Source organism: Amblyomma maculatum, chromosome 1 (genome assembly GCF_055883805.1).
Source record: "Amblyomma maculatum isolate TAMU_Amacu chromosome 1, ASM5588380v1, whole genome shotgun sequence".
Lineage (NCBI taxonomy): Eukaryota > Metazoa > Arthropoda > Arachnida > Ixodida > Ixodidae > Amblyomma > Amblyomma maculatum.
Genome location: NC_139344.1, coordinates 285,277,087 through 285,295,774, shown reverse-complemented (window position 1 = coordinate 285,295,774; position 18,688 = coordinate 285,277,087). Strand labels below are relative to the sequence as shown.

General features: G+C 46.9%; 1 protein-coding gene across 4 annotated transcripts in view; it reads right to left on the bottom strand.

Moving 5' to 3' along the window:
* LOC146206727 (pseudouridylate synthase TRUB1-like) overlaps window positions 1–18,688 on the bottom strand; it is an 82,633-nt gene that overhangs the window by 23,723 nt on the left and 40,222 nt on the right. For 3 of the 4 annotated variants that reach the window (XM_084591537.1, XM_084591533.1, XM_084591535.1), the window contains 2 exons: window positions 9,268–9,333; window positions 8,252–8,333 (listed from right to left, as the gene is read on the bottom strand). In XM_084591537.1, the coding sequence (XP_084447663.1) occupies window positions 8,252–8,333; window positions 9,268–9,333 (148 nt within the window). The remainder of the gene's footprint in view (window positions 1–8,251; window positions 8,334–9,267; window positions 9,334–18,688) is intronic. The other variant, XM_084591534.1, reaches the window with a different exon arrangement.

Here is an 18,688-nt window from a genome sequence, read left to right as displayed (position 1 = left end):
GATCACAGAGGCCACACTCTGCCGCCATCCCCTTCAAATTGGTGACATATGCTTTCAACAAGAACGTCACAAGTTTGAATCAACTGGTGGGAAGATATTTACATCAAAGTTTCTTGGTGTGAAATCTGCCTTCTGCTGCCGGACAAACGTCAGAACAGCCGGAAAAAGTAACAGAATTAGTTTTCATCATCATCATGATCATGTAAGTTTTTATTCCAGAAACAATAGTTGAATGATGTTGCCCCTAATGTTCCTTCAAATTGGCTTTCCCACACTGTACTTATACACACCACACATGCACACGTAACACAACCTACCGCCTGTTTTTTTGATAAGATGCTGAAAAGAACCACAAAACCCATACCCACTCAAGGCTTCGCAGCAGCATGCCAGTTACTAACTTAACTTCAGCCAAGCCTGGACATGAAAGTCAAAGCCAGAGCCATTTGTGAAGTCTGTATCACACACATTTCCGGCCTGGCCTTCACACCACGGAATGACGAACCAGGCCAGCATGATGCTCGCCCATATTAATATATACAAAGAACTGATTGAGGAACTCTTAGAAAGAGTAGGCTTTCTGCCAGTGGTCTAAAGAAAATGCGGATTTCTGGCACAGGCTTGGAATACTCATATTTTAGCAGTGTAGTAACATGTAGCAGGCTTTGAGTGCAGAAGTTCACTGTAAATACAAGAGAAGCAAATAAAAGCAAGAAGACCTAATGTTAACATACTGCAATCGCATAATAATTTAGCACTTTTTTTTTTTTTTTCTGTCTGCCAGAGTATTTGAACTACCAGTAATTGGCAAAAAAGTAAATTACTAGCAAAGGAGTAATAGCTGTGCTTGGAGAAGGAAATGCTATCACCAGCAGAGGGAAGTTGAATGATACAACCATTAGACAAAGTAAAAGTTGGCTTCTGAAATGTGGGGTGCCATGTTATCACTGGGTGGTTGCACTAGGCTGAGAGCGGGCCACCACATGGCACGAGTCATTAGTGATGAAACTGTGGCTTAACTGCCGCAGCAGCCAGAGTATTTCATGGTGCATGGTTTTAAGTGTCTCTGCATGCAGTGTAGACACTTGCCTAAGTATCTCAGGTGATGACACTACGCTAGCAGATTACATTTGGCAAAGAAGTGAATCTTTCCAGAATACACAGGCATGTAAAGGTAGTAGAGCAATACCTCAAGACCAGGAGTGTGCATATTTCATTTTTTCAAACCGAATCGAATACAAAGAGTGTAGCTCTGCTGCCAAACCAGATACAAATAGTGTAGCTAAAAACTTCCAATAGTGATAGGACCTGAATATTCATGCTGATATTCAATATTTATAGAAATATTCATACAAAAAGAGCAACCAATTTGAACATTAATGCAAGTACGTAGTATCACTGTGGTACAGTCCTGTAACTTACAGTGACAGCTGTTAAAAATTGCAACACTAATCCTGATTATTTGGATGCAACATAAACTTAATGGATGACGAAAAACTGTTATTTAGTCACTCGCCAATTGACTGAATGTGTTGATATTAGAACCTTTGACCTTCTTTGTTGCTGCTGACCAAATTCGCTTTCATATCTGCTCATAATCATTTTATATGGTGCACCATGGATTTCCATAACTAAAGACCCTACAGCTCACATATCCGCTTATATTATTCAATTCAATTAGTATTTAACATTTTACTTCAATATTAGTTTATGAATCTTTCTTTTGTCCGATTATACGTACTGTACTACTGATCAGCAAATTAATAGTTTTTCTTGCAGAGTGTCGTCTGATGTCTAAATAACATCGACAAAACATACTTGTGTCCGTATTTGTTCTGGAACGCCTTCATGGGGAATTGCAAAGTGCAGACCAACCAGTGCTATCTTGTTGATGCCAACTCAATCACGTCACGTGAAATTACGCAACCCATGTTACCTACTGTTACGATTCGCCACCGATGGGTGCGACAACCAACGCGGCCCCAGCGTAGCATCAGTCAAAGCAGCGAGCATTTCGGCCATTTCAGCGCTGTGCAATCGGCCGCCCAACGCTTCCTCCCGTGGGCTTGCTCCAACACGTTAGAAATACACGTGTCATAATGTGTGTGTGTGCATGTGTGTGCAAATGCTGGCCAAGCCCGGCGCTCGAGGGAGAGAGCGTCGCCCTCACCCGTCAACAGGAGGTGGAGGAGTTTCTGTCGCGACACCGAGACTGAATCATCACTGCTTGCTCGGACATGAATTTCTCCCTTTCCCTCTGAACTGACGAGCATATAAAAAGCAGCGGCTGATTCCGCTGCAAGAGAGACACTTCAGAGAGACTACTTGAGAGACTTCGGGTGAGACTTCGCAGAGTTGACGCCAGACACCTGCTTTGCGACAGTGTGTCAGTTATCCCTCCGGGCCTGTTTCTCTGCCTGTTCCTACGTGACGCTGTATTAAACATTGTTTTGTTAGGCGACGCCTTGTCTTTGCCGGGACCGCTGAGGCCTTCCGCCAAGCCACGGAGCCGCAGGCCAACGCTACCAATGGGGCCGCAACCCACTTATAACAACTGGTGACCAGCGGTGGGACGACCAAGCCGTGACCGTGGTCGGTGAGATGAGCCAGGCCTGACCGTGGTGCAACCGCTGGTAGGCAGAGCTGAGATGTCCCAAGCGTGACCTATGCAACAAGCAGCTCAACGGAAAGCCGTGAGCAGTGCAACGAGCCTTGTGTGATGGCTGGTTGCCTGCAGCTCAATGACTGCAATGGATGCTTGGCTGCGAGGTTTGGTGAGTGCGGGACTTTCTTTTGCCAGGCTTTTGTTAATGTAGAAAACAGAGCTGGTAATTAATTGTGTTGTCGTTGTTGCTGGATTAATTTTCAGCAAGGCAATAGTGGGCAGTACAGAAGGCAGCACTCGGAACAGTCACGGATTTGAAGTCATTGCGCAAACCGAACTTGCTGGAGCTTGCAAAGGAGTTGGGTTTGAATCTGTCAAACTCAGAAAACCAGAAGTGCTAAAGACTATTCTCACGTTGGAAGCTGAAGATGAAAAGCTTTCGGAATGCCTTGAGATCATTGAGGAACGTAAATGTAGGGAAAGTCATGAGAAAGAGGAACGTAAACGTAGGGAACGTCAAGAGAAAGAGGAGCGTGAAAGGCTATGAGCGCCAAGAGCCCGAGGAGAAAGAAAAGCGGTTTGCCCGCGTAACGAAACTGATGCAGCTGGAGATTTCAGCACTTCAAATGAGTTTGGAAAGGCTTAAAGCTTTAAATGCCACTGAGTGTAATGGTTTGAAACCGCGAGACGGTCTGAAGCCGTTCCTAATTGCCGAGGATATGGCAGAGTATTTGGCAGACCTTGAAAGTGTCTGCAGAAGGAAGCGCTTCGAGCGAGACAGTTGGGCACAGAGATTGGTCGCTCTTCTCCCCGCTGAAGCGTCTTAAGAAATCAAGCGCTTGTTAGGCGAACACTTGAAAAACTACGATGAACTCAAAGAGTCATTACTGGTAAAATATCAGCTGTCGCCTCAAGACCTTCGGAAGAGGTATGAGCACGAGAAAAACTGTACCAAGTCATACTTTGATTTGGCGTATCAGTTGAAAGCCACTGTAAGCGAATGGCTAGACAGTGAGGAAGTTTCGGAGCAAATAGAACTTGCACCGGAGAGTGAAACACAACTTGGGGAAGCGGCCAAGCAACGTGACCGCAGCAGCGAGCCGACTGAGTCTCGAACAGAAGAGCATCGGGTTACCTTCGTCGAGCCAGCAGCTGAGACAGTTGGCGGGGGCTCCATCGGCGAGAAATCCGCAGTGACGCCGTCAAGCGAGGTGAACTGCACACCGACCCAAGTAGCTGTAGGTGATCCGATTCCATCAAATGAGAGTGGAGAGCTATCAGTAACTGAACTGCCCCTCGAGTCAAAAGCAGAAGCTTGTGTGGAGCGTGGCGGAGATGGAAACGAGCGAGGAGATGACAAAATTTCAGTTTCCGAAGTCCGCTTCGTCGTAGAGCAGGGCACGCAGAAAGACGAAGTGCCGGTCAGTGAAACTGCACAGCCCACGAGTTCTGATCAGCCAAAGCAAACCCACGATGAGTGCGTGTCCGCTGCGGAGAGCCACACTTGCAAGGCGACAGTGAGCGACCAGAGTGGAGTCTGCATCGTTCGTGCCCTGACACCACGCCGTGTTGTATCAACACCACCAGTTGTAATGGCGAAAGCAACAACCCCAGTGCGAACGCGGACGTGGCACACGAGGCCCTCACGCAATTCGAAGCGCCCCAGCTGTCGAAGGAGCTTGATCGTGCGCCAGTTAGCACTGAGCAATGCAGCACACCGGAGGATCTGGCTAACCTGAGTGGCGAGCCGCCTGAGGAAATGCCCAACTTGGGGGCTGGCATGAGCTGTTGTCGTTCGGACATGACTGAAAGTGAGTCATGCGTTGCTGGCCGCGATGCAGACGCAGCGGTGCACTTTGAGCACTCAGATGACGCCGGTACCATACTCGCTCCGGTTGCCACTTGCTTGCCAGAGCTGGCGTCAAAAGAAAGCAGAAAGTGGGTATTCAAGAGCTGCCGCCGAAAAAAAAGCGGCAAGGCAGACGTGAGAAAGAATGCTTCCATCGTAAGGAGAGGAGATTCAAATGATTGCAAAATAAAAAGAAGCGACAATCCCAGCGACACAGATGCGCCCGTGCAGAGAAAATGCGTGACTGGAGCGCAACGCGTAAGGAGAGGGATAGGTCGTTCAGCAAAGCGAATGACTCGTGCTCGTGTGTTTCTTCGCATTGAAACAGTTGACATACTTAATTTTATGACCTTGAGGCTCGAAACAATGAAAATGAGTACAATGGTGACTGCAGGCTGAGAAACAAAGTTATGAATTGGAAAAAAAAAAAGCCAATTGAATGCAACTTTTCACTGACTAATGTAGACCAATGCCTTTCAAGCTATAATATATTACTTCTGTACTATAACATACATGCTTGCATGGATTGTTAGTGCACTCATGCAGGCCACTCACCGATGTGGATGCAAAGTAGCTTTTTGCTTTTAATCTTATCAGCAAAAGGCCCACTGAAAAGAAAGTAAGCAATAACAGCTAACAAAGATACTTGTCTGTTAACACTTGGGTCATGGAATTCACTGTCATTATTTAGGAGAACATAAATTTGTTTCACATATATGGAGTTTGAATTGAGGGAAGACTTCTCAATAAAGTAGTCAAGGGTTCGACGAAGGTTCGTCTGGTCAGGCATGGCAGTTGAGTAAAAAGAGTTTCAGTCACTGACCAAGTCAACATGAAAAAAGAAGATGTTTCGGAACCCCTACGGGTTCCTTGATCACAATGAGGCGGACAAGGCGAGGGAATGGAAATTTAAAGGCGAAGCTGGTGACGTAATGATTGTGAATAGATTAATGGCATGTTTCCTGTTGTGCGATTCATGACTCCGGTTGTCGTCTGGATGAAAGACGACTCAAGCAGCAGCCGCGTTGTCAGATTCTTTTCTTTAGCTAAGATTGTAGCATCATCCCAGGCAATCATCCCAGTTTATTTCTCAATAAACTTGCTATTATTGTGATCGGACGAGTTACGGAGACCGCCGCATCGGATCTTAAGAACGCAACAACAACAGAGACTGGAAGCAGGTGTCGCGGAACCCCCCCACAAGCCAGAGCGGGGGGATCGTCCGGCTGTGAACGCCCAACATCGGCGACGATGAGACGCCCTTGCACCTCACATCGGCCGGCCGGAGGGAGCAGTTCATCACCCGGAGGCAATTACCAGGTGGGGTCCCACCAACAAGTTGACAACCGGACAAAGGAGAGGAAACGACCAATTTCCGGTCCCTTCAAGTGTCAAGCACCGCTACGGAGAGTGGGCGTGCATTCTTCCCCTTTTACCCGTGGTGGGATAATGGGGCAGCTTTCGGCTGGGTTGTCTCTTTGAATGCCACCCGGCGATGTCGGGACTGATGAGCCAGCCCAGGTGCAAGCACGCACGGTGACAACCGGCTGACGCCATCTACACCGTCTAGACGACCACCTCCTCACCCTCAAGCCAGGACCAGTGTTAGTATGAGTGTGTGAGAGTGCGGGAGAGTGAGGTGACAGAGACACTCCCTCACAATCTGGCCTGCCTTTCATCTAGGGAACATATGGAATCAACCCTATAAAAACTAGCGACAACTGTGCGTCGTAAAAAGGAGACTGTTCCTCTAGTCAGTCTCCGATTAATCAAACGCTACCATGTAAATACTGTATATAAAGTTTCACATCTCACTTCAAAGTCTGTTTCCAGTCGCCTCGTCGTTGTTCCTGCCCCGACAACTCAACCGGGCCTACAACAAGCAACCTCGGTCACGACAATATTGACAAGACCGCAGTATCAGGAAGTCTAAATTAGGCAGCTCTATATTAATAGAAGTCCACCGTATATACAGATATGCAAGTGCACAGTGGGATAGACAGATACATAAAAAACTTAAAATATCTTGAAAAAAAAAACAAAAAACAAAACAAAACAAGAATATAAAAATAAAAAATTCATAATAGTATACAAAAGGTGATACAATGCCTCTTTTCTTTATAAAATATAGCTTGTATGTGGTAAGTTTAATTTTTTGGCATTAACTCTTTCAGGACAGCGGAATATAGGAAGCAACTCTAAAAAGTCTTGGAAAACTTTTGTTTATTGAATGAAATATTTACAATATTCTGCTATAATGTACGCTAAAATTCAGGCATTTACATAGACTGTCTTTTTGCAGTTGCAAATCCATAAGTAATATATTCCCTGAAAGCTAAATAAACACTATGTCTGATGATCCCAAATCTAAAAATAGTCATTTTTTTTTCTTACAAAACAAGTAGCATGAGCAATGCAAATGAAAAAGTGCCAACTTTCTGCTCAATGTGACCATGACAGACTATTGAAAATCACGAATAGCCAAGTGCAATATATATTCTGAAAGAGAAATTAACTATCTATTAGAAGGTAGCAAAAATCAAATCAGAAAGAAGAAACTTTACCATATTTAAAATTTAGCTAGTCCTCTGCTGAACAGCGATGAAGAGAAAAAATCTAAAAGTCAATTTTGTTTATAAAACCAAGTCTAATCCCAAATTAACTCTTTCTCTATCACGCCACAAGAGCATTGTCAGACTGCTAACTATAACTTCATGCGGCGATTTCGGAGCCTTCTGCATTGCTAATAAACATGCTGCCCTATTTGGCATTTAAGTCTACAACTAAAGTCTGAAGTTTAGTTTTCAATGTGGTTTTCTTTTTGCTCTCGCTACTCAATTTTCTGAATGCACCCCGAAGATGCGGTACATTTATTAGGCCGCTAACAATGGCTTCCATGCCAATTTCGGAGCCTTCTGCATTGCTTATGGACACACTGCAACATTTGGCATGTAATCAAATAACTGAAGTTTTCTTTTCAATGTGCTGCTTTCTTTTTGTTTTCTCGAAGTGCTTTTTTGAAAGCATTTTGAAGGCACGGTAGCGTCAAAAACAAGACTGGCCAGCTCATAAGCACTACAAACCTTGTGACATCACCTAGTCTCCGGATGATTTTATCGACAACCCAAACAGTCTGAACATGCTGCTTTACCCTTCAGTTGCGACAGTGACGCCGACAGAAACCAGGCTGGAGCATCAGCGTCCATGTGCACCGGTTAGTTTCATTTTTGTCGTTGGTCTTGTACTAAGAATACTATGCAACTTATCATTTTCATTTTTTTTTTTTTACAGTTAGTGGCCAAAAGAAGCTAAGTATTTTGTACATTTTGTACACTCCAAAAACATTTTTACATTTTCTTCTAAGTACAGGTGTATATTTACAAGTATTGTTCTTTTCTTTTTTTTTTTTTTTTGCAAGTCTTTTTGGCAATTAAAAATTTGTATTGCAATGCAAATTTAGTTGTCAAACTTATATGCCTATGCCTAAAAGCACGGTTATTTAGCTTCCATTTCATGTGTTTGATAAAATTAATGTTATTAGCTTTCGCATGCACGCACACACACACACACAAACACACACACAAACACACACACAAAAGAAGACTACCATAACCTACATAAAACGGTCATTTTCCCCAAGGTAAGGGAAGAGTTAAGAAACCTATGAGCTCAGTTCAGTGAGGCATCTAAGTACTAGCTGAAATATGCTGGTACTGTGTGCTGGTTTCCACCCGCTCTTACTTTGCAAACAAACATGCAAAGGAAAATAAAAAAAAAATAAAAAGAAAGGTTCTCACCATATGGAGCAGTACCAGTGACATCACCCAATGAATTGTAAGTAGAAGTTTCAGTTCCGAAGGATCCTTTCAAAACAAATTTCTGAAAATCCAAAAAATGCATTAACTCACACTGCACCTTTGCATAACAACATTGCTGCAAACTGGGAAACAAACTTTAAAAATGGTGCGTAGATACATACATTAAGAAATGTAAGAGTACACTGTGGGGCCAGTTGATCGGAGTGTAAAGAAAGGACTAGAGAGACGAGGACAGGACAGAGCTACAACTGCAATAAGGCTTGCACAGAGTGAACATTGCTCATGAAGGGGGCGAGAACAAATAAAAGCTCTGTTCTCTGTGCAAGCCTTATTGTAGTTGTAGCTGTGTCCTGTCCTCGTCTCTCTAGTCCTGTCTTTACGCTACGTTTTTCGCTGAACATACATTAAGCTCAGAAAGGATAATGCAGTCACTAGAATTGACCACTGACCTAAAGTGGTTCCGTTCTCCGTTAACACTGAGTTACATTTTCCACTAGACAGACTTTTTTCCCATATCATGCTGCCACATAAATCCAAAACATTATTAATCACTGGTCTTCAATCCATCCCTGCTAACACTGACCGGCAGCAGAACATTGCCCCCAAATCAAAGAGGAGAAAAGCAGCAGCGTAGCCCCCACAAGAAAAATAGTAGAGTCCACATATAACAATACTGAAGTGACACTCTTACACCCAATGACTGCTTTAACCAGAAAAAAAAAGAAAGCCAAGACAAAGATTCAAACATTTTAATCAACTGAAATTGGTTTCTTAATTCAAAGAGAAGCCATAATCTGTCAGCTTTGCTTGATTTATGCAAAGTTGAACATTTCTCTCCCGAGATCATCCAGTTGTTCCACATGGTCAAGTGGAAGATTCTTCGAACAAAGTCCTCGAGGTACTTGATCATCCGCACAGCCTTCTACGAGAACACAAATCGGAAAGGCTGATCGTGTCATTATCAGCATTGTCTGCGTCACCCCAACTGTTCTTACCCGCCACTTGCACATAGGCCATGACTGCCTCATCAGTGTGATGCTCAGATCTTTCCACAGCATCATCTGCATGCAGAAACTCTCGTTGAGCACGGACCACAGTTTCAGCATCACTTCATTGGTTGGATCTTTGCAAGCATCACTTGCAGCGGCCATGCGGCCCTAAACAAAGCCAGCTAAGCAGTTCTTCACTGTAGAAGCCCTGACTTTGGATCGTGCATCAAAGATCCTATCTCAAAATCAGGCTGGTCACTTCGTGTAGCCATTTCCATGGACAGCACTAACCTACTCAAGATGCGGCAGAAGCAGTACAGCACCTTGAAATTGGCAATTACATTGGCATCCATAGGCCAAAAACCTGAAGCAATGTTAGGAGGAAGAAAGAAGACTTCCACGCTTGAGATCTAGAGACCCAGCGTAGGCTGGTAACTCAGGCAAGAGCGGCAGCCCAGGCCACTGGGGTCTTGAAATGAAGACTCCACTCACTGCCCCCCCCCCCCCCTTTTTTCTTTTTTTCTTTTTTCCTTTCTCTTTTCATTTTCTTTTTGAAATAAAGTTTTCTCTCTCTCTCTCCACGCTTGACAGCGCTGGAATGGAATGATGCACACTGAAGTTATCGAGCACCGGCACAATCATCCTCTTTTGATGTTCCATACATTCACTGAATTCTGCAGACCACTCAAGAAAAAGCACTTGCGCAATTCATGCCTTGCCATGTGGCAGTAGCGTATGAGGATATTGGAGGCGCCACTTCGGAAGCTACGGCGATGCTTTGATGTTCTGATAACTAATGCTGGGCACTTATTACTTCCGTCCATATTCGTGCATAAGAAAAGTCACACACAACTTGCCCTTTTTCCCCTTGCATGGGTTCCCTCTGAGCACAAGTTTTGGAGGGAAACATTTGAAAAATAAAAAAACAAAAAGTCTGGCTTTGCCACCACTGCAGATATTGTTGTTTACATACTCTTAAAAGATGCATGGCAATGTTTCTTTCCCCAACTCGAGTTTCCGCCTCAAGTGAATCTGAAGCTCTCTCGCTGGTGATGGCTTTGTATACAATTCCATACCAGTCCTTGAATCACTAAAGCCAGCCACTGTCTGGATGGAAGTCATAGTTGCGAAGAAGGGCAAACTGGCTCTCTTTTGCTGCCAGAATTAGCCGACAAATCGGCAGATTCTGTGCACGGATGCTGAGAAATGACTGATATAGGACTTCTTCCACCTTCTTGTAGGTGCCCTGCCGAGCACTTTCCCACCCATTGTGCACCGAAATAGTGCACTCATTCTCAAGGAAGCTTCCTTCAGGATTCATACAGATTCAAAAGGGGCAAATTTAAGGATATTCAAGGAATTTCAAGGCCCAGTTGGAGTATTTTCAAGGACTCAACACAATGCTACACGTAGCAGTTTTCAATATCAGGCACCAATTTTACGTAGGCACAATTTTTCTCTCCGCAAGAAAATGCTTTGGCCACGTCACTGTCAGGGAACAGACGCTGGAATAGCTGGACTGCTTCCAATGATGACCGATAGGAGAAATGCGATGTCACAACCTTCAAAGTCCACAGAATCTCAGCTTTCGTCACTAGCTCGTGTGCCTTGCAAGCATCGTCTAGCTTTCCCGATTGCGAAGGAGGCAGGGCGGCTGACCTTTGGCTCGTACTTGGAACTAAATACTTTCACATCGAGCTGTTGGCTGCAATCTTCATGATGCCAGCATGCTTAGCACTCTTTATACGGCTCTTTAACGCCGACTTGCCCATGGTGATGATATCAAGGTCTTGCTGCAAGGTCTGCATCTTGCGCGGTGCTCACTCGTCGTATCTGGTGCAATCCAGTCTTTGTAAGCGTCGTTGTGAAGCCACACGCCTTGAAATTTGCTTTTCCCAGGCATTTGCTTTGTAGTCGGATGCTTCAGCTGCAACAAATCGGGTTCAGAACCAACGGCAATATGGAATGCCGTCAACCACCATAACAAAGTGGCAAAATCGAATTGAACTGAACTGGCTCAAGTTGGCTTCAGAGCTGAGTGGCTCCAATGTGGCTAACCGTCGCGCAACATTGGCTATATTAGCACCACCGTGATTAGCACAAACTGATTTATCACGCTTGAAATGCAGATACGAAAATACGATATTGAAAAAACAAATATTTTGACTGCATCTTTCCTGATTAAGAGCCTTTTGCATGCACTATGCTAGTGTTGTCGACAGAGACGCCACGCACTTTCGGCCCACGGACGGAATTCGCGCAGACCCTCTCCGGGGTCCCGCCTCGGACTCGACGGGGGGTGCTCTGCTCCGCGCTGCGAAGTAGCTCTCGGGTTACTCGGCCATTCCAACCCCGGACATCTGGTGGGAGAGGGTGTGCGGAGAGGGACCGAGTGGACCGTGCCGCCACTGAAACGTCCCTTTTCGGGCAGTGTGTGTTCTGTACACCGTGCGAGCGAGTGTTGTAAACGAAGGGACAATAAATCTGTTCCGTTGTTTTGTTTTAACGACTGTGTTGACTACAGAACTTTTCGAAAAGGTCTGGCAGAAGTACTTGAATGCGCGCCAAGTTACGCTACGCGACAGCAGCGAAGGTGCACCGTCCAAACTCACACTTGCCGGAGAAAGTGTGACAAATACTGTGCCTTTCCTGTAAACATATTATAATTATATGTAGCACTGCAACGAATGCCAATAAGAGGATCCCGACCAACGGCGGCTGCGTTTCAATGGAGGCGAAACGAAGAGGCGTCTGTGTGCTGTGCGATGTCAGTGCACATTAGAGATGCCTGATGGTCGAAACAACGTTACTAGAACCAGCTTCTGTAGAGGGATGGAAACTTAGACAAATGCAGGGGACTGCGTTGCGTAACTCATCTTTTCTTGTCTTCAAGTTGTTGCGCTAAGTTCTTCACACTGCGCACTGCTTTTTTTTTTTTTTTTTTTCAGAATTGTCGGAATGTAATGGGCCCGGTCAGCGTGGGCGGGTCTTTGAGCGCGCGCTTTAGTAGTCCACTGACTGACTGCGCGTGCAGTATCACGGAGAGGGACCTTCAACCACGAAAAGGACTCAGAGACATACGCACGCTTTAAAAATGAACTTGGAGGCAGGATTAATAAAATGGTTCCTTTTAGAACACTACATGGGCTCGGCCCGAGCCTGAAAATGACTGTTTTGCCAGGCCCAGGCCGGGCTACGGCTTGAAGTTGCGGACTCGGGCCAAGCTAGAGCTAGCTGTGTAGTCTTCTTTCGGAAATGAAGGAATCCCGGCATTAAAATCATTCAAATGGTTTATGAATAAACCACTAAATGTACATTTGCTAACGTGGAATGACGGAAAGCTCATTTGCAGACTGATTTTAGTCAGCGGTACTGGTTTGCCCAAGTCACTTTGGACGCGCACACTTGTTTAACTACACAAGCAAAAAAGTTCAAATGAAAAAGTGCAAAACCCTGCAGCACGGTCTACTACGGTATAGGTTCGTGGACCGCTGCAATGCATGACACAAGCCTCGTTTATATGGGCACGTGCCTGCAAAAGTGAGAATTTTCAGCAATCAGTGAACACCAAGGAGGTTGCATAGAACTATATAACCTCCTTGGTGAGCCCATTCCGTCGGATCTAGCAGAAGGCACTCTTGTATCTTCTCGATGTTGTGTTTGTGCTACCTTAGTGACCGGTCATTTGAAGCCTCATAAGCTCGGCTGGCAGCCATCTTTTCAAAGATAGCCTTTCTCTGCCTTAGCCGCCTCCTCCCCCCCCCCCCCCCCAACCATCTCTACGCTATGATAAACGACATAGAATAAGAGCGTACAGCAATAGGAACGTTCGGGTATTCAAACCCAAATACATGCACAATAAACAGGCGTTTTGCTTTTTGTCTCCATAGGTATGCGGAGTGTGGCATTGAACGCTTCACAAGAATATGTAGGTTTTTTTCTTCTCTTGTCCTTGCTAAAACAGGTTCTTGAGGCATAGTTGCCGGGAACAGCCTGTGTGACTGAGCCAATAATATGCCCCAAGAGCTAATTGCTAATAAGAAGCTGTGATGTCTGTGCGGTCATGTCTGTGAAGGCGCCAGCGTGTCGTCATTGCCAGGAGCACTTGAGGAAGCAGATATCAACCTGGGCATAGCAACAGGCCTGCCTCGACGACGGCGGTCAAGGCCCTGCGCGAAGCAACAAGCTTGCGTTTCATCGGATACCCAGGTGCGGCGAACGCTCCGGGAGTCTGCCCTTGAAATTACGCTCTTCCCAAAGGCAGCGGTGGAAGAAGGAGGCATACATCGCGGGCCCCGTATTGTGGTCGGTTTACCGTTACCAAGAGCATGCCTGAGAGAAGAGACGCGCCGACAATATGATATCCTCGCTTCCGCAGCGTCAAGAACCAGGTCTATCCGTGGGAAGCTGGTGACGTATTCGCCCATGTGCCGTGGCCTATGTGAAGGAATTCGGAAGGCGTGTCTTCATGGTGCTGTGTGCAAAAACACCAAGTGGTGCTCTTCGATTGGCCAGTGCTCAAGGACAAAGGATTCCCTATCTAGGTACCTAGGGACAAGACAGTAGAAAAACCGGGGCATTTCTGGGGACACTGACAGACTTTCTCTAAAATCTCTACCATCATGTAAATAAATTTGCACTGCTCCTCACTTCCATGGTGCCTCGTCGTCTCGCTTCGCTGGCGTTCGCTACCTTTGGCTCTGGCCCTACCGGCGTCGCAACAACTGGTGGCAGCGGTCTGATCGAGCCTGACTGACCAACGAAAGACAGCACGCTGAGATCGCAGAGACTGGCAGTTACGGACTGGTGAGTGCTGGCATTGCTTTTTGGTTACCAGGCTGTTAAGATAGAGGTGTAATCTTCTCCCTGGTGAGGCCAACCACAGAAGCGTAAATTGAAGTACTTCTGGGTGGAGGCCACGGCATTGTTGCACTGCTGTCAGTTCTGGATGTGAAGCGGCTACTCAAGACTCAGCTCGTAAGTCTGAGTGAGGAGCTAGGCGTTAGGATTAGTCCAGAGATGACGAAATCTGAGATTATAGTAGCAATAGAATTTTCAGATATCGAAAGTGGACTAATAAAAGAAGCATGGCAAGAGATTCAGAGATGTCAAGCGGCAGAGAGAAAACAGCTAGAGCTGGAAGTTGAGAAACTCCGCTTGGAAGTTGAGCTCAAAAAGACGATTGGTGTTCAATCAGTAGAGGCAGTTGCACGACAAGATCTTTATGACCTATCAAAACTGTTACAGCCCTTCAAAGTTGGGCAAGATATAGGCCTCTATCTGGTTAATTTTGAGAGAGCTTGCGAGAAAGCACAGTTTGGACGCAGCTCTTGGCCATGACGTTTGTTGAGCTTGCTACCGTGCGAGGCAGCGGAAGTAATCGCTAGACTCTCTGCGGAGGACTCTGATGACTACGATAAAGTTAAGGAGAGCCTGCTCAAGAGATTTCGTCTGTTGTCAGAGGCTTTCAGGCAAAGATTTCGGAGCATTACGAAAAGTCAAGGTGCTAGCTATGCAGAGTTTGCCTATGAGTTGAAGGCAAATCTGATAGAATGGATGAAAGGCGCCAAAGTCAATGATGAGTATAGTAAAGCTCTCGAAGTCATCTCTATCGAGCAGTTTCTTTCGAAGGTTCCAGAGTCAATGAAACTTTGGACCCTGGACAGGGCGACTGTCAGCTCGGTGCAAGCAGTGGCCGAATTGGCTGATGAATATGTGTACCGCCGAGGGAACATACGAGATGAGTTTTCTTCCGCTAAGCCGGTAGACAAAGGGAAGAGCTGGACAGAATGCCAAGGGAGAGCGGCAATTAAGCCTAAAAGTGGAACAGTGGATGCTACAAGGAAGCCTACTAAAGTTGAGAAGTCGGATAATGAGTCGGAAAAAAAGGAGATTGATGAACGCTCAAAGAAAAAGATTTTTGAGGCGCGGAAGCTGCTCACGTGCTACAACTAACGAAACTGGGCACATTGCTGCCGGATGTCGCAAACCAAGAGTCACATTTACTTACGCGTGCGATTCAGCGACAAATGAAGAGTTGCTCAGTCCATATCTCTTCCGTCTCACTATAAACGGAAAAACCTGTCGGGTGCTCAGGGACAGTGGAGCGACAATTGATCTTGTGCATCCGGACTATGTTGAGCAAACTCAGTACAACGGCAAATGCACCCGGATAAAACCTATACTGGAGGAAGCAAGCGTTTGTCTCCCACTAGCGGACGTGGTTATCAGTGGACCGTTTGGTGAGGTTCGAACTGAGGCGGCGGTTTCAAACAAGCTACCACCCCAGTACTCATATTTGTTTTCTAACTGAACGGACCAACTTCTTAAAGAGGAAGGCAAAAGTTTGACAGGCGTTCAGGTTCTCACGAGAGCTAAGGCGCGTGCTCTAGCTGCTAAGTTGGAGATGAGAGAGCCGAACTCAAGAGAGGATGTAGTAGAAACACCTGACACATGTGCGCAGCCTGTAACTTTGCAGAAGTGCAGTCAAAAAGAGAGTGAGGCTATGAAGCCAAACATACAAAATAATGAACTTGAAGAGCAACCGCCCACATCACTCCGCGAGGGAACGGTAGCAGAAACGGAGGAAGCCAGTTCAAACAAGCCAGGGCGATCAGAAAGCAAAGTGATCGAATGTGAGGGGCTGTTTGTGCTTCCGTCATCAGATTCGCTAGACCGAATTCTGGGGGAAGGTAACCAGAGAGACCCTTATTAAAGAACAGGCAGAAGATCTGACTCTCAGAGATAACTGGCCCACGGCAAAGGAAGGAGTCGCTCGTAAATATTGTTACGAAGGGGGTAAGACGTCGGAGCGCTGAACTACAAGACGATAGGGTAGGGAGCTCAGCTGGTCAACGGCAGCGCGTCCGGCACGAGAGTCCTTTTTCAACGTCTTTCTCCTTCACTTGTCTTCTAAACTTCATCTTCTTCCGTACTGTTACATTTTCCCCCTTTGCAGACGAAGCCCCCCGGGCGAGGTAGTTATTCGTTTCCACGAGAGTGACACGGCTTCATCCGGGCGACATGGGCAACTTCAGTTCTGACTGAACGACGACCACTTGCTGTCATACGTGCTATTTGGTAGTTCACTTCACTGACGCGTTGAAGCACAACGTAAGGGCCAGCGTAATGCGCCAACATTTTCTGCGCTAAACCACGCTTTCGGAGAGGTCGCCAAAGCCACACTAAATCTCCAGGGGCGTAAGACACATGGTTATGCCGGCTGTCGTACCGAGCTTTTGAACGCTCTTGAGAAGCGAGAATTCGCAAACGGGCGAGACGGCGAGCTTCTTCGGCTCGACAAAGAGTTTCCGCAATGCACGGTTCATCATGGACGGAGTAAGGAAGAATGGTATCTAGACAATACCGAGGAGGACGGGCATATAGCAGGAAGAACGGGCTGTAGCCAGTAGTCTCATGGGTTGCGGTGTTGAATGCAAACGTTATAAATGGCAGTACAGTATCCCAATTCTTGTGGTCAGATGCGATGTACATAGATAGCATGTTCGTGAGTGTGCGGTTTGTGCGCTCCGTCAAGCCGTTGGTTTGAGGGTGATATGGTGTGGAATGCCTAAAATGCGACGCACACAAACGAAGAAGCTCTTCCACAACGTCTGCCATAAACTGGCGACCTCGGTCACTGATGATCACTCGCGGAGGTCCATGGCGGAGGATCACAGAACGGAGCAAGAACAGGGACACGTGGTGAGCGGTGGCTGAAGGAAGAGCTGCCGTTTCGCAGTAGCGGGTGAGGTAGTCGGCACAAACCACGATCCAACGATTTCCGTCGGATGACTTCGGGAAGGGACCCATAAGGTCGATTCCGATTTTCTCAAATGCGCCACGTGGTGGAGTCACAGGATGCAGCAGGCCCTGTGGCGTGGACGTAGGGCGTTTGTGTCGTTGGCACTCAGTGCAGCTCGCCACATATCGCTCAGTTGTCTGGCGCATCTTTGGCCAATAAAACCGTTCGCGGGCACGATGGAGCGTTCTTGCAGAGCCCAGGTGACCGGAAGTGGGGTCGTCGTGCATGGCGCGTAAGATGCACGAGCGGTAGCTCTCGGGAACCACAAGCAGAAAATTCGTACCGGTGCTTGAGTAAGCCTTTTTGTACAAAAGGCCATCACGGAGACAAAATGGGCTGGAAGCAGTGGAATCCCGCGCCTCCGCAAGCAGGGGCTCGAGGCTTATGTCGGTCTCTTGCGCAGTCCGCAGAGCCGAGGCGTCGGGAAACTCAGGCACGACGGAGGCGATGTAATGATCGAAATCACCAGAGTCACATTCGGTCGTAGGAAGAGGAAGGCGTGAAAGACAGTCTGCATCGGCGTGTTTGCGGCCACTCTTGTACGAAACAGTGAAGTCGTACTCTTGCAGACGAAGGGCCCAGCGTGCCAGACGACCAGATGGATCACGAAGGTTGACAAGCCAACACAGGGCATGATGGTCCGTCACAACCGTGAAATGGCGTCCATATAGGTAGCACCGAAACCGCTGAACAGCGAAAACTACAGCGAGACACTCCTGCTCCGTAACAGTGTAGTTACGCTCAGGTTTGCTGAGGGAACGGCTTGCATACGCAATTACATGCTCGCCTGTTGTCGAACGTTGCACAAGCACAGCGCCAACACCAATCCCACTTGCATCAGTGTGGACTTCAGTCGGAGCGGAGGGGTTGAAGTGCCGTAGTATGGGATGTGACGTTAGCAGAAACTTTAGTTGGCGGAAAGACGCGTCGCAATCTGAGGTCCAGTCGAAAGGGACGTCCTTTTGTAGAAGGGATGTCAGAGGGTAGGCGACATCGGCAAACCTTGGAATGAATCGTCGAAAGTAGGAACACAGGCCCAGAAAACTGCGGAGCTCCTTTTGAGTCTGTGGTCGTTGGAACGCTGCAACTGCTGCAGTCTTCTGTGGACCTGGCCGAACTCCATCGCGGTCGACGAGATGCCCGAGTACCAGCGCTTGACGTTCACCAAAACGGCACTTTTTAGAATTCAGGACAAGGCCAGCCTTCTGTAGGCAATCTAACACAACAGCGAGTCGCGTGTTATGTTCAGTAAAAGTCCGGCCAAAAATAACAACATTGTCTAAATAGCACATGCAGATTTCCCACTTGAGGCCACGAAGTATTGTGTCCATAAATCTTTCAAATGTGGCCGGCGCATTACATAGGCCGAAGGGCATCACGTTAAATTCAAATAGGCCGTCCGGGGTAACAAATGCTTGTTTCTGCTTGAGGTTCCCGAGAGCTACCGCTCGTGCATCTTACGCGCCATGCACGACGACCCCACTTCCGGTCACCTGGGCTCTGCAAGAACGCTCCATCGTGCCCGCGAACGGTTTTATTGGCCAAAGATGCGCCAGACAACTGAGCGATATGTGGCGAGCTGCACTGAGTGCCAACGACACAAACGCCCTACGTCCACGCCAC